General features: G+C 46.8%; 1 protein-coding gene across 4 annotated transcripts in view; it reads left to right on the top strand.

Moving 5' to 3' along the window:
* The window catches only part of LOC149322348 (protein sidekick-2), a 418672-nt gene that overhangs the window by 314450 nt on the left and 89145 nt on the right, over positions 1-15077 (top strand). For all 4 annotated transcript variants that reach the window (XM_089540122.1, XM_089540139.1, XM_089540131.1 and 1 more), the window contains exon 5: positions 11648-11781. In XM_089540122.1, the coding sequence (XP_089396248.1) occupies positions 11648-11781 (134 nt within the window). The remainder of the gene's footprint in view (positions 1-11647; positions 11782-15077) is intronic.

Genomic DNA, 15077 nt, shown 5'->3' on the forward strand with positions numbered 1-15077 from the left:
ACTTAACTCTTTCAGTTACAGTAGTACCTCCAGGGAAACTGGGAATAATGGATGCACTCAGCCTGTTACATGACATGAGAGGTTAGGTGAGTATAAGCAGTCTGCCTATAGATAGAAATACGAATTAGCAACCTACCTAGGCAGTCTTCTGAATATTGATAGTCCTAGATTCTGTTTTCTAGGCATCCACAGAGAAAGAAGGGACTGTTTCTTGAAGAGGCATGAAGCATGCCCAACAAAAAAATCACAAGTAACCTATTCTCATCAACCTTCACCCACCATATAAACACACATGGAAAAGCGTGAGGCAGACACATTAGCGGAGTCATTTGTCTGAGAGAATCCTGCCATGTACCATCTTAATGGGAGAAAGTGTGAGGGAATGCAGCTGAATGTGCCCTTGTTAAACTAACATTAAGGATGTTTTAACAGATGTCTCCAGTGCATCACATTAAAATCCGGAGATAGACTTGATAAACTAATGGCTTTGTTTATCATGGAGAAAATGAATTTAGAAAAAAGGGAGCAAGGAGGGAGGAAGAAAAAAGAGAGAGATGTAAGGAAGGGCACTTGCTCTTTCTTAAGAGTTGTAACATTTAGTTCAAGAAAGAGGGAGGGAAAAATTGCCATGTCTCCCCACACAGACAGCCACATTCATAGTGTGATACAGCATTACCCCCACCAGCAAAGAATAATTTTTCAGCAAGGGAAGCTTTCCAGGCATCTACCTCTCTGCCTGCATGTTCATCAGCATAGCTTACTCAAGGTTTATGGAGTTAAGGGCTGTTGAGTCTGGTCTCTGCCAAATCTAACAGAAGGGAGAATGTGTCAATGGTGCCTGCATATATTCATGTTGCAGTGTAGCTGTAATGCACACATTTTCATTTAACTAGTGAGCCACCTTGGGTCTCATACTGGGATGAAAGCAGGATATAAATTAAATAAATTCAAGAAATAAATAAAACCCAAAAATGGTGCAACGAGGTTCTAGAAGGGTTTGTATTTCATCCATTGAGTGACATCTTCCCCCTCACTCCCATCTGACACTCTGCATTCCTGGACCACTTGCATATTTCTTAGGGCTCTCTCATGCTATACATGTAAAAGCACCATGATTCCACTTAAACTGCCATGGCTGCACCCTGGGGAATTGTGGGACTGGGAATTTGGCCAAACACCCCAGGGGAGCTCTCTCACTGAAAAGTCTAAAAGCCCTTTCCATAATTCTAAATCCTAGTATTCCATATGATGTTTCCATGGCAGTTTAAGTGGAATCAGAGTGCTACAATTTTGTATTGTGAAAGGGTTTGTATTCACATCTCTTTGAGTGTATCCACACTGCAGGATTAAAGCAGTTTGACACCACTTTAACTGCAATAACTCTTATCTTACAAAATCCTGACATTTGTAGTTTGGTGAGGCACCAGAGCTCTCTGATTAACCAGGCTGAATACTTCACCAAACTAAAAATCCCAGAATTCGGTAGGATAGAATCAAGGCAGTTAAAATGGTGTCAAATTGTTTTAATCATTCAGTGTGGTACACCCTTTCTCAGACACTTTCCCCTGAGCCTTTTACCTCATCTGTTTGCCTGTCTCTTGTCTGTCTGCCCTGGTTCCATTAAATCAGATGGGTCCCTCCAGATGTTGTTGGACATTAATGCTTGTCAGCCTTATCCAGCTTCGCCAAAATTGAGGGGTCTTACAGATCAACACTATTTGGTGGAGGCACACTTTGCCCATCAGTTTCATTAAGGCATACCTCCCAGGCATGTCTTCCTTTGCTCTATAATGTCCTCTGTCTGAGACCCAGTATGGTGTAGTGGTTAGACGGGCAGACTAGGACCAGTGAGAACTGAGTTCAAATCTCTGTTTGGTTGAAATCCTGGAGTAATGCCCCAAATAATGCTCCTAAAATAAAAGTTTATCTGATGAAAGCATAAAAAGAATCTTGCTAACAGTTACTAAAAAAAACCTGTTTCTCTGTAGTTGTGACATTTTCCATACAGATAGCAGCTCTGAAATTAAAGCTTCAACTGTGTCTTCACCTAATTTGGCATGCTGTTGTGTGTTAACACTCCAACAACTTCCCAGAACCAAGTTGAATCTGCTGGCTGCTATTCTATATGGGGGGGAAATGGTTTCTCAGTAACCACTCAGCGGGCAAGGACACCTTAGCTCTTCCTGTGAGTGAAGTGAGAGGGAGAGTGCCATTGATAAGACATCACTTTCAACTTCTATTGCATTGTGAAAGAAAATCCTTGGAGAAGGTGGTTGTGTCTGTGTGCGTGTGTTAAGCATTAAAAAACGTAAGATAGAAAAAAACATATAGAACGAGAAGGTGAGAGACAAGAGCATGTTGGAATAGTTGAACTGAGTATAAAAGAAGATTTCTGCATGATGTAGTATTTGGTAGCTTTCAAGATATGAACATCTAAGGTGTAACCAGAGGGGTTAACATGTTGCAAACACATATGTGTGCCTGTGGATCATAGTTCTGGAAAAGTGTAATTCATTACACACAGTGATGACCATTTCCTAGTGAAGTGAAGACAGTAGATGTGTGATCAGTCCTTCTCCATAGCAGCACTATGAAGGGTTTATCCCACCAACTGTGGAGTTTACCAGTTGGACAGTCCTAGCAGTGTGGCCAAACATGGGGTTTCTACTCCTTAATCATCAAATGTGAAGACTTAGGCCCGGTACAGACTGGCACAAAGCTTTGGCCTGGGGCTGATTTTAGGGCCCAGGAAAGCAGAGCATCCGCACGCTCCCGAGCCCTACCACGCCATCCAGGCACCATCATGGCTCACCCCTGTCCACATGGGGGCCGCCATGATGATGTACGCATGACACAGCGTCCAAATGGTGCTGCGCAATGCATACGTCATCAGTGTGCATGAAGGCAACAATGGTGCCCAGCACGTGGCACAAAAAGAACCCCCCAGGAGCTGGTTCTTTTTATGCCTCCCAGAGGCCGTGCCATTTGGTTGGTGTGGCCTCCATGTAGGGCAAAAACGGACGGCTGCAGACAGTTCTTTTGGGGCAGTCCCCTTAACACACCAAATTATGCTTACTTTAATTACTGAGAGTGAGGGCTTTCCTTGATCCCCACTTCCAACCAGTATAAGGATTTCCTCCTGTTCCCCTTATGTGACATGAACTGTGGGGAATATCTAAGTGCCTTCAAAGTTCCTATGAAGGTTTATGCAGCTTCTATCCCAAATGGACACCACCCCTAGGTATTCAATGCTACCTTCACAAATATCTTGTCTGAATCCAACCTTTTATACATAAAGCATTCTCCGAGGTCAAAGGTGTATCAAAACAAAAACAATTATTTACTTAAAGAAGTTAAATATAATAATAATAATAATAATAATTTATTACATTAATCCCTACACTCTCCCACACACTGCTCTCAAGCTAACTCAGACCAACCAAACCCTCAACCAAAACTCTCCTCTTTCACATCTCAAGCCTTAGTCTAACTGAACTCCCACCTGTCTCTCTCAAACTGTCATTCACAAGCCTTATGCAAATCTCCACAAATCAAAGTCATATCAAAATCCATAATTTTGGCCCCCAAGCCTGCCGTTGACATATACATGAGGTCGGCTTATAGTCAAGAATATATTGTATTTCTTGTCTTGGACGGTGATGTGTATTTGTGTGTGAGAGGGTGTGTGTATATCTTTATTGCTATTGCTTTATGGTTTTAATGCTGATTTTGTATTTGCAAACCATTTTGAACACCCTGCTTCAGTAGAATAAGTGGGGCAAAAATTATTTGATGTGCCAGGTAGGTAGATAGGTCTAATATGCTTTTCAAGAATTCCTTCATAATTAAGGGTGGCTAGCTTATGTAATGAGCAGTAGTTCCTCAGGTGTTTAGCCATAATATAATCTACTCATTGCAAAAATTTGAAGAAAGCATTAAAACGGGATCAGAATGCTTTCTTATTATTTATTTCCTTCTTGCTTACTTTGTTATAACTTCTGTTTGTCACAATCCCAATAGCATTGAAATTTTAATCATGCTGAGATCTTACGTTATATGACCTGACAGTAAATTAAATCAAGCTTAACAATAATTTCATTATTGAGTAACTCAGTTCTTTTCTATTGTCCCGAGCGATTTCAACCAAGTTGAAATTGCATTAAAAGCCCATTTATTTCTAATGAACTTTTTTCACACATTATACATATGCTTATCAAAAGTAGTGCCTGCACAGACAGTGTGCTAGTTATGCCCTATGAGGGCAGATGGTGTTTGTGAAACACACTTGTGCCCCAAACTCCTTCTGTTTATACACAGCAGAAACACACAGTTTCTAAAGAAAAAGAAAACACCTTATGCCCTCATAGATTCCACACACATACAGTAGCTAGATTTCTCTCATACACAGAATCATTCTGGTAGAATTGTATATGTAACCTCCATTATGCAGGAAGTGAACAGGTTGCCTTTCCATTTGTAAAGGCAGTTTCAGCAGATAAAGCGCCTTTATCACAAATTTAACAGTAAAATATATTTTCCCCTCCCCCAGCCATTTTATATCTCAAGCAGATTAGATCACTCTTTTAAAAAAGAAAGCTATTAATCTATGAACTTCCAACTTGTTCTCCCTCCAGAATGCGCAGCCACTGAGATAATTTAAAGGCAGGCACAGGAAATGGGGAAGAATTTTATTTTATTTTATTGCTTTTCATTGGAGGTGAAGACAGCTTCAGTACAGAGCAAATGTTTGGTTTATGCATTTCAGCTGCCTTCTCCTCTGAGGTCATCTGCAACTGTTAAAAGTGAAGAGCTTAGAAACGTTACTTTTTGGACTATGTCTCCCAGAATACCCTAACAAACATGAGCACTGGGGATTGTGGAAGTTGTAGTTTAAAAAAAAACTTTCCCAAGATCTTCATCTGTATATTTAGTCATACCCAAACACATATACGTGCACATATTTATCAAGTGTGAACTAAAATGGCAGTCCATCTGCTGCCCTAAGATAGGGTTGCCATATCCCGGCTGCAACCAGGATTTTCCCGGTTTTGGCAGCACCGGGCCCCTCCCGTCCCGGGTGCCGCCAAAAACCAGGACAACCCTGGTTGCATCCGGGTTGGCCGCGGCCCGCGGGGCCTCACTGCCCTCCTCCTCCACCGCACATGGCCACACGGAGGAGGTGGAGAAAGAAGAAGGCAGTGAGGCCTGGGGAGGAGGAGGCGAGGTGGAGGTGGTGCCTCCTGCGTGCAACCCGCCACCCTCCCTGCCTCCCCGCAGCCTCCACAGAGGCCGGGAAGTAGTGAAGAGACTGCCTGCGATAGCCGCGATCGCGCATGCCCCGCGGACTCCTTCCCGGCCTCTGAGGGGGCCTCGGTCCCCTCAGAGGCCGGGAAGGAGAAGGAGGGTGCCCGCGCGGGTGGCCCCATGGGATCCTTCCCAGCCTCTGAGGGGGCCTCAGCCTCCACAGAGGCCGGGAAGGAGCGGAGGGGGGGATTCCTCCATGTAAAAAAAAAGTGTCCTACATTTGAAAGTGTTGTCCTACATTTGTTCCAGTTTGGACGTCTTGACTTATGGCAACCCTACCTTAAGATGTTTCAAGATCTTACAGTTGTCTCATGTTCACAGAGCTTTACAGGGAGCCTCCACTTGTAACTTTCCTATGTCTTCTCACCAGGTCTTTTCTTGCGATCTTGTTCATGGTAGCATGAGATGCAGTGTGCACTGTGAACAATAAGAACAGAGACAATAAAACCAAACCAATTTATCTGTCTTAGTTTCCGCAAAACAAAGGAAATGACAGAACAGATAGAGTGCCTTATAATTAGTAACTCTGGAAGCCTCCATCTTGAATGACCCTATATATCAGGGGTTGGCAACCTCCGGCCCCCGGAGGCCTTCCTTGTGGCCCCCGGGGGCGGTTGCCGCCACCGCCGCCGGGCGAAAAAATGGCAGCACCCAGAGCGGCTTTTTGCCACTCTGGGCGCCGCCATTTTTTCGCCCAAAATGGCGGCGCCCAGAGGCGAAGTCTCGCACGACCTCAAAGAAGGTCACGCGAGACTTCGGCCTCCAGGAGGCCCGATGCGGCCGCCAGAGCCCTCGAAATAGGGCTCCGACGGCCGCATCGGGCCTCCTGGAGGCCCGATGCGGCTGTTGGAGCCCTATTTGAGGGCTCCAGCGATGGCATCGGGCCTCCTGGAGGCCCGATGCCGTCACTGGCGCCCTCGAATAGGGCTGCGGCGGCCGCATCGGGCCTCTGGAAGGCCCGCTGAAGCTGTCGGAGCCCTATTAGAGGGCCCCGGCGACGGCATCGGGCCTCCTGGAGGCCCGATGCCATCGCTGGCGCCCGCAAATAGGGCTCCAACGGCTGCATCGGGCCTCTGGAAGGCCCGCTGAAGCCGCCGGAGCCCTATTCGAGGGCCCCGGCGGCCGCATCGGGCCTCCTGGAGGCCCGATGCCATCGCTGGCGCCCTCGAATAGGGCTCCAATGGCCGCATCGGGCCTCAGAAAGGCCCGCTGAAGCCGCCGGAGCCCTATTCGAGGGCCCCGGCGGCCGCATCGGGCCTCCTGGAGGCCCAATGCCATCGCTGGCGCCCTCGAATAGGGCTCCGACGGCCGCATCGGGCCTCAGGAAGGCCCGCTGAAGCCGTCGGAGCTCTATTCGAGGGCCCCAGCGGCCGCATCGGGCCTCCTGGAGGCCCGATGCCATCACTGGCGCCCTCCAACAGGTCTCTGGCGGTGGCAGCAGGCCTCAGGAAGGCCCAATGCCGCCGTCGCAGCCCTATTTGAGGGGTCTGGTGGCGGCAGCGGGCCTCCTGGAGGCCCGATGCCATTGGTGGCGCCTTGCAACAGGGCTCCAGCGGCGGCAGCGGGCCTCCAGGAGGCCCGGTGCCATCGCTGGGGTCCTCCAAGAGGCTTTTTTGCCAGCCTCTGACAGGGCCTGGGGCCCCGTTAGGGGCCTGCAAAGATGGGGAGGCCTGGCCCCTGGAGGGTGAAAGCTCCACCCCCGGCACGCGGCCCCACCCCCGGAGGGTGGAAGCTCCACCCCCGGCACGCGGCCCCGCCCCCGGAGGGTGTAAGCTCCACCCCCGGCTTCGGCCCCCCAGTCGCCTGAGGGACAGCAACCCGGCCCCCGGCCCAAAAAGGTTCCCTACCCCTGCTATATATCACCCAGAGATGAATTCCCCCAGACTACATCTCAGAATTTCTAGTCTAATTTGTTTTTTGCCTTTCTAGGTTCACAAGGATCGATGAAAAAATAAAATGAAACAAAATCTTACATATCAGTAAAGAAGCACATGTGAATCCTTGCAATCAAAGAGGTCTTGTCTTACAGAGACCTATTCTAGTGTACATTTAAACATACAGTGGCATAGATATTACATCAGAGTTGAGTAGCATAAAGCTTTGGATACACACTGATTATGCATTGGAATGTGCAATGAAATTTGCATAGTCTGTGCAACCAAATGGTCATTTGTATGTGCAGTGATGCCACATATGTATCTCCATTTCCATGTCCTTGAACTGAAGGCATACATTGTGCACCAGACAAAAATGTCCAATTTCTCCATAGGGGATCTTATGCATGCATTAGACAGCAACAGGATTCAGGCAATAGATGTACAAATAGGCACATGACTACTCACCTCTTCCATTCAGATTTGTGAAATACCTCCAGATGTGTATACTGGAGTTTAATAATCCTGTATTTAATTCATATACCACCCTTTCTCAAAGGTGCTCATTTGGCACATATACATGGGAGTCATTTGTTATAGTGGAAATTAATACTCTCGATTTGGTCTTCTGCTCTGATGCGGAAAATCCGTGGGTGGAAATATCTGATATTTCCCCCTTGCCATGGACGGATCACTTCCTGGTTGAGGTGAAAATCAAGGTCTCTACCCAGATCCCCCCCGGGGGTGGTGGACCTATTAGGATGGTCCACCCTCGAAGGCTAATGGAACCCAAGAGGTTCCAGGAAGCCCTAGAGGGATACATGGTTGGAAGTGACGGCGATTCTGTTGATGCCCTGACTGGTATCTGGAATACCGGTCTCTCGAGGGCTATACACAGTATCGCTCCCAAGCGCCCTCTCAGACCCGCTTCCAAACGCAAGCCCTGGTATACGGAAGATCTCCGGGCAAGGAAGCGGGAGCTGCGACGGCTAGAGTACCGTTGGCGGAAACACCTTCGCTTAGACGACAAGACTCTCCTAGCCCAACTGTTAGAGGACTACGGAGAGGCGATACGAGCAGCAAAGAATTCGTTCTATGGTGCTCGTATCGCGTCCGCGGAGTCGCGTCCAGCAGAGTTGTTCAGGGTAGTTAGGGAGCTTACTCAGCTCCCTCCTGCCCTGAACCAGATCCTTGAACCTTCTAAGGCCTGCTGTGACTTATTTAATGACTTCTTCGTGGATAAAACTTCTCGGATAAGCAAAGGTCTTAACGCCGACATTCAGGCAGAACCTAGCGTAGAGGTGTCCAGGACCTCCGTGGACTTTATTAAGCTGGATCGGTTTGAGTTGGTAAGTACCGATGATGTGGACAAGATCCTTGGAAGTGTTCGGAAGACAACCTGCTCTCTCGATCCCTGTCCCTCGTGGCTAGCAGCCCAGGGGGGACCGGCTGTAACTTCATTGTTACGCCGGATAATTAACACATCTCTGAGGGAAGGGCACTTTCCATCTGTTCTTAAATTGGCCCTAGTAAAACCTTTATTAAAAAAGCCCTCCCTCGACCCCCTGGTGCATAATAATTATCGGCCAGTTTCACTGCTGCCATTTTTGGGGAAGGTGATCGAGAGGGCGGTTGCAATCCAGCTTCAGGGGGTCTTGGATGAAACGGATTATCTGGACCCATTTCAAACTGGCTTTCGGGCGGGTTATGGGGTTGAGTCGGCCATGGTCGCCTTGGTCGATGATCTCCGTCTGGGCATCGATAGGGGAAGCGTGTCCCTGTTGGTGCTCTTGGACATCTCAGCGGCTTTCGATACCATAGACCATGGTATCCTTCTGGGGCGCCTGGCAGAGGTGGGAGTCGGGGGCACTGCGCTCCAGTGGTTCCGCTCCTACCTCTCTGGGAGGTCCCAGATGGTGCAGCTGGGAGACGTGTGCTCCGACGAGAGGGCCCTTAAAACTGGGGTCCCTCAAGGAGCCATTCTGTCTCCCATGCTATTTAACATCTACATGAAACCGCTGGGAGAGATCATCCGGAGACATGGGGCGCGGGGTTATCAGTACGCTGATGACACCCAGATTATTTTCTCTATGTCTCCGACTGATGCAGTGACTGAGGATGGCGTCTCTCCTCTCGTGGCCTGTCTGGAGTCAGTAATGGGCTGGATGAGGGAAAACCGACTCAAGCTGAATCCAGAGAAAACGGAGGTACTCGTGATAGGTTCCCCTGGTCCAGGAATGACGGTGGTTCCACCTGTCCTGAACGGGGTCACGCTCTCTGTGAAGGACTCCGTGCGCAGTCTGGGGGTGCTTCTTGACTCGTCCCTTCACCTGACTGCTCAGGTGAATGCGACGGTCAAGAGCACCTGTTATCAGCTTCGGCTTATTCGCCAGCTGCGCCCATACCTGGCCCAGAGGGACCTTGAAACTGTGGTACATGCCCTGGTAACCTCGAGACTGGATTTCTGCAATGGACTCTACATGGGACAGCCCTTATACCAAACCCGGAAGCTTCAAATGGTGCAGAACATGGCAGCTAGGCTGGTTACTGGTACGTCCAGGGCCAGCCATATAACACCGGTTTTAAAAGACCTCCATTGGCTGCCCATTCGCTTCCGGGCGCAATATAAGGTGTTGGTGATGACCTATAAAGTCCTAAATGGCTTGGGCCCAGGATACCTGAAGGACCGCCTCTCCCCGTACATTCCGCCCCGCACCCTCAGAACATCTGGGCAGCAACTACTTAGGGTTCCCGGGGCGAGATTATCCTCCACCTCTAGGAGGTCTTTTTCCATCGCCGCCCCGGCCCTTTGGAATACGCTGCCCATAGAGCTCCGCTCAGCTACCTCCCTGGCCCAATTCAAATGGGATCTGAAGACCTACCTGTTTCAAATAGCATTCCCCGATTAAGGCCCCATAGCCCCCCCCCGCCGCACAGGCAATGGATTGGCTAACCCGGGGGCTTTTGTTTTTGTTTTTGCTTTTGTCTTTGTTTTTTGTTTTGATTTCGTTTTATTATATGATTTATGTAATTTTGGTATGGTTTTAATTGAATATTGTGTATTTTAATTGTTGTAAACCGCCCTGATCTTATGGAAGGGTGGTATATAAATAAAATTTTTATTTATTATTATTATTAAGTAGAGTGGGAGAACATTTTATACTGCCTTATACAATAGGCAGGGTAGAATATGAATGTAATTAATAATTAATAAATGTGTGAAATACACTATCCTCAAATTAGACCAAATGTTCATACTAAATGACATCATTAACACACTATGGCCTGAATTCTATTCTAGTCCTGAATACAGTAGACCCATTGACTCCACTAGGCATGTTGACACACCACTCAACAATTGACTGAGTGGGTTTATCCTAGATGGAACTAAGCAACAGCATGCCAACCACCAGCTCCAATCTTAAACATACATTCTAGAGTGTAAATCCTATGAAACACAAAAGAATATACCTCTTGAGTAAACATAAATATGACTGAACCGTAATGGTCTTTCCAAAAAGAAAAAAACACAAAAAATGCACTGATGGAATCCAGACTTATTTTAGACATATAGGCCTGAGACAGATGGGCCAAATGCTGCATGGCAGCAGTGATACTAGGACACCGCAACCGCACGGTCTGGAACCATGGTTTGTAACGCTGGTGGCTTAATGGTGGCGTCCCATCCACACGGGCACCACCATCTTGACGTAAGGGACGCACACTCACAACATAACCCAGGCACCACAAAAAGAACCCAGAAGAACCGGGTTCTTTTTACTCCAGAGAGACATCGCACGGTTTGGCGGCTGCGGCATCCCTCCAGAGTTAAAACGGGTGCCTGCAGACCACCATTTTCAAGCAGTCTGTCTCAACCCATAGATATAGAACATATTTATCCCTTGCTTGTACTCTCTTGTCCCAAAGTACTCAAGCCAAGTAGCAATATTGCAAGATATGAAAATACTTCCTGGCATGCATCTAGTCATTCTATGGAGTTTAACTCAGTTTCAGAAATACCCTCATGTTCACTTTTAGTGGTGATGGTGGTGGGGAATCAATGAATACACCTAATCCAAGACTTTGCCTGATGTAGGTAAGTCATTAGAAAGGGATGAAACATCAGGAGTTTTGCCACACTAACCCTAACAATATTTCCCCTTCTGCTGTCCCAGTGTAGCTTGTCTGCTTGTACTTGACCTCCGCCAGAAATCACAGTGAAGAATCCATTCATAGGGGAAAGCCCATGGTATGAGCCAAGACCCCGAGTCTGGAATTTCTAAACAAAGTCAAGAAGTGTTTTGGGGGAACAGTGTCATTGTTCCACATTGTTCTCCACAGTGTCAGCCAACACAAAATGAAGCACATAATGTGCACTGTGTGCTGCACATCCAGCAGTTTTTTCCAGGAAAACCGTCTTATGTCTGGAACACATACTCAGCTCTAAACAACTTCTTCGTTCCTTTCAGAGCCATTACCCTGGAGAACACTCTTGTGATCCTGTCAACAGTGGCCCCTGATGCTGGAAGGTACTACGTGCAGGCCGTGAATGACAAGAATGGGGACAATAAAACCAGCCAACCTATCACACTCACTGTGGAGAGTAAGTGCCACTTAGAGTGGGGTGGGAGAAACCCTTGACTTAAGAGCTGGTTTTTATGGCAAGATTCCCAAACGTTTAGGAGCTGCATGGGAAGCAGGCGTTCAACAAGTAGAAAGTAAGGATACAGCCCCCTCTCCCTTCTGCTAGTGGGATAGTACCTGGTGGAACCAGGCTTTTTTTCAAGGTCCAATGGAAACAACCATTGGGTTCCATAAGATCCCGACACATAGGTTGCATTTAGTACATACATTTACTAATGCTGTGCATATCTATCAGTTTACCTGCATGTATCTCCCTTTGGAACAGCGGAAACCAGCCACAGTTGCTGTTTGATCTTTTTGCCAGTGAGGCTGCAATTCTAGGCACACTGATTTGGAAATTAGTCCCCATGGACTTGTCAGAAAGACATGCATAGGACTGAGCTGTCTGTCACAATTCCGCTGCTATTTATCATTAACATTTTGCAAACCCATACTGCTTTCCTACCACCAGCATGTTTGCTTCCAAAAAACACTCTAGGGTAGATCATATACAGTGGTCCCTCCACATTCACTAGGGTTAGGGACACAGGACCCCTGTGACAGTGGAAAAATCACAAATAACAAAAACACTGTTTTTTACCTGAGGAAAGAACTCTAGGAATTTCTAGGTCCTCTAGTGCAACTCTGTGGTCAACATTGCCAGACATTGACCATAGAATTGTGCTGGGGGAGCTATAAATGCCTAGTGGAGTGTTCTTTCTAGGAATCTCTGGGTCCTTCAGTACAACTTTTGGTTAAAGTTGATCACAGAGTTGCACAGGAGGACCTAGATATTCCTAGAGAGAACATACTAATACAATCCGTGAAAAATCAAATCCGCAAAAGTGAAATCTGCAAATGTGGAGGGACTACTATAGTTCTAATGTTTTAAATGCAGTTGAGATTTTCCTTGCCCAGGTCATTGACATGAACCTCACACTGATGTCAAACCCTCCCTCCACTGGATCATGATACAGAAAATCCTGTTTCTAAGGTGGAGGCAGCTTACAGTCATTGTAGACCAGGGTAGGCAACATGTGGCCATTAAGACATTTTTGGACTGCATTTTCATTGTGCTCGCTATTGCTGATAAGAGTTACAGACCAACAATATCTAGAGGGCCACATATCCCCCCACCTCTGTTCTGGATAATTGAGTCACTGCCTGCTTCAGCAACCCACTTAGCAATAGAAGCTATGAATGTTTACTCTGAAGAAAGTCCCACAGCATTCAGTAGGGATTACTTCCAGGTAATGGGATTGCAACCTGAGCCCCTTGCTATCTCATTGGTCTGTTGCTGTAAAGACTGTTAAGGCCCTGTGAATAAATACAGTGGAGATCATGAAGTGTCAGGATGCCAACCTAGTAAGAATTATGTAAGCCTGAAGAGCCATATCGGAGTGTGAGATGGGCTGAAGGTGTAGCTAATACCCTGGTTGTTTTTCTTGGAGACCAGAATGTCCCTAAAGCCCAGCATCTCTAGCATCTCTTCGCATCTGGCTTTTCAGTTGGTCTTCCTTGCTCGCACCCAAATTTAATTTGCAGTAAATCTCTGGCATAGCCTCAGCTGGTGCTGACTAAACATTTTTGCTGGCTCCAAATTTATTTAGACACTTTAGGCTGGAGCTACAAGAGCTCTGGGGTTCTAATTACATCACATTGGGTCAGGCCCCCATCCCCTACTCCCCATACCATTTCAGTCACAGCACCAAGCACAGGAAGAATGCTATGGAGGCAACATTAGTAATCAAATCTTTACTCTGAAGGAATATTCCCAACACACATGGAATCCACATGAATCAGCCTTAGTCCCTGCAGATTATGTTTACTTCACAGCTGTTTTATATCTCCTGGACTTGGCTTTATATTCCCCTCCCCCTTCTTTTCCCCATTAATCTGGAGTGTTGTACCTTGGTGTGTAATAAACACCATAGTGCATACCTTTATGGATTCAGCTATATCAGCAGCCTTGCAATTCCAGCCCAGCCATGGAGGGAGGGGTGCAGGGTTTATCACTGCAATTATTTTACTTTATGCTCTTATCCTGTTCTTGCTGCTGCTTCCCTTCTTTCTCTTCTTTCCTCTTGGATGCCATTTGCTGTGGGAGGAGCAGGTAGCAGAGCTCTGTAGAATTTCATGGTGGGTATTGGATCTTCTAAGAGCTTTGAATCTGTGAAGGTATGTAGAGCAGGATAGCACCCTATTGTCTAAGGCAGTATTTCTTAAGATGTGTAATGTGGGGGACTGGCAGGATTTTCTCCCCAATGTGCCAGGAAGAAACACCCTATTTTGTCCATTGGCTACAACTGTTTTTTTCTTCCCTGGAAATTGACCACAGACTAGTAGCCAATAGCTAACAGCGTAGCATCAGTCCATGGATAACCACTTTAAGTAACACCACTCCAAGACACCTCCATCTTGTTGATTTGTTGGAAGATTTGGAATGAATTCCAGTCTCCATGTGGGCAAGAGGGTCTCTGCTGAAAGTCTACCCTCATTCCAAGGTGCTACTTCAATTTTCATTGGCTTTATGGGAGAAGTGAATCAAAAATTGCCTTGGAGCAGTGCTTGAAATAGGAGAGGCTTAGGAAGGAGATCAAATTATATTGCGTGTGTTCTCGTTTCATCCATTAGAATGGGGGCCTGATTAAGGAGAGGGATGTTCCTGTGTCTCTTGTCAAGGAAGTAAAAGTGTGAAGTGGGGCTGAGAGATCGCGAGCACAACAGAAAGACAAGAGAATGGGGAGCTTGGTGGGAGATGGGCAGATAAATGGCAGGAATTGGTGGGCAAGCCCAAGCAGATGTAATTCTTGGCCCTCTTCATAACCTGTTGGCTGAGTAATTTGGGCCTAATGATACGACTGGACTCATACTATATAGAGAGAGAAGGAGGGAAAATAGTGCAGGTTTTGTCCCAGCAGGGAGAAGCAGATAGTGAGAACACAGATTGGGGCAGGCATTTCAAATCACATGATTTTTATTCTGCTGCTTTTATTATTTGCAGAGTAAAACTCATTCTGCTTCAGCTAACCAGGAACAGGGCAGTAAAGCCCCATCTCCTCACCATATTCATCAGCTTCCTCTGATATTTCATCAGTCATTCCATACTTAAATTTAAAAACTGGGGTTCTGCAACCATTAATAAGTGTGTCAGTGCTATTAGGTGTACTGGGGACTTTGTCACACGTGAAAATTGGAAGTCTGAAGGGATGGCTATTTTATTCTATTTTTTACTCTATTTACTCTATTTCAACATTTTAGCAATGCCCACAACTC

This window comes from Sceloporus occidentalis, unplaced genomic scaffold (assembly GCF_023333645.1).
Source record: "Sceloporus occidentalis isolate IW3139 unplaced genomic scaffold, rSceOcc1.0.p SCAF_1, whole genome shotgun sequence".
Lineage (NCBI taxonomy): Eukaryota > Metazoa > Chordata > Lepidosauria > Squamata > Phrynosomatidae > Sceloporus > Sceloporus occidentalis.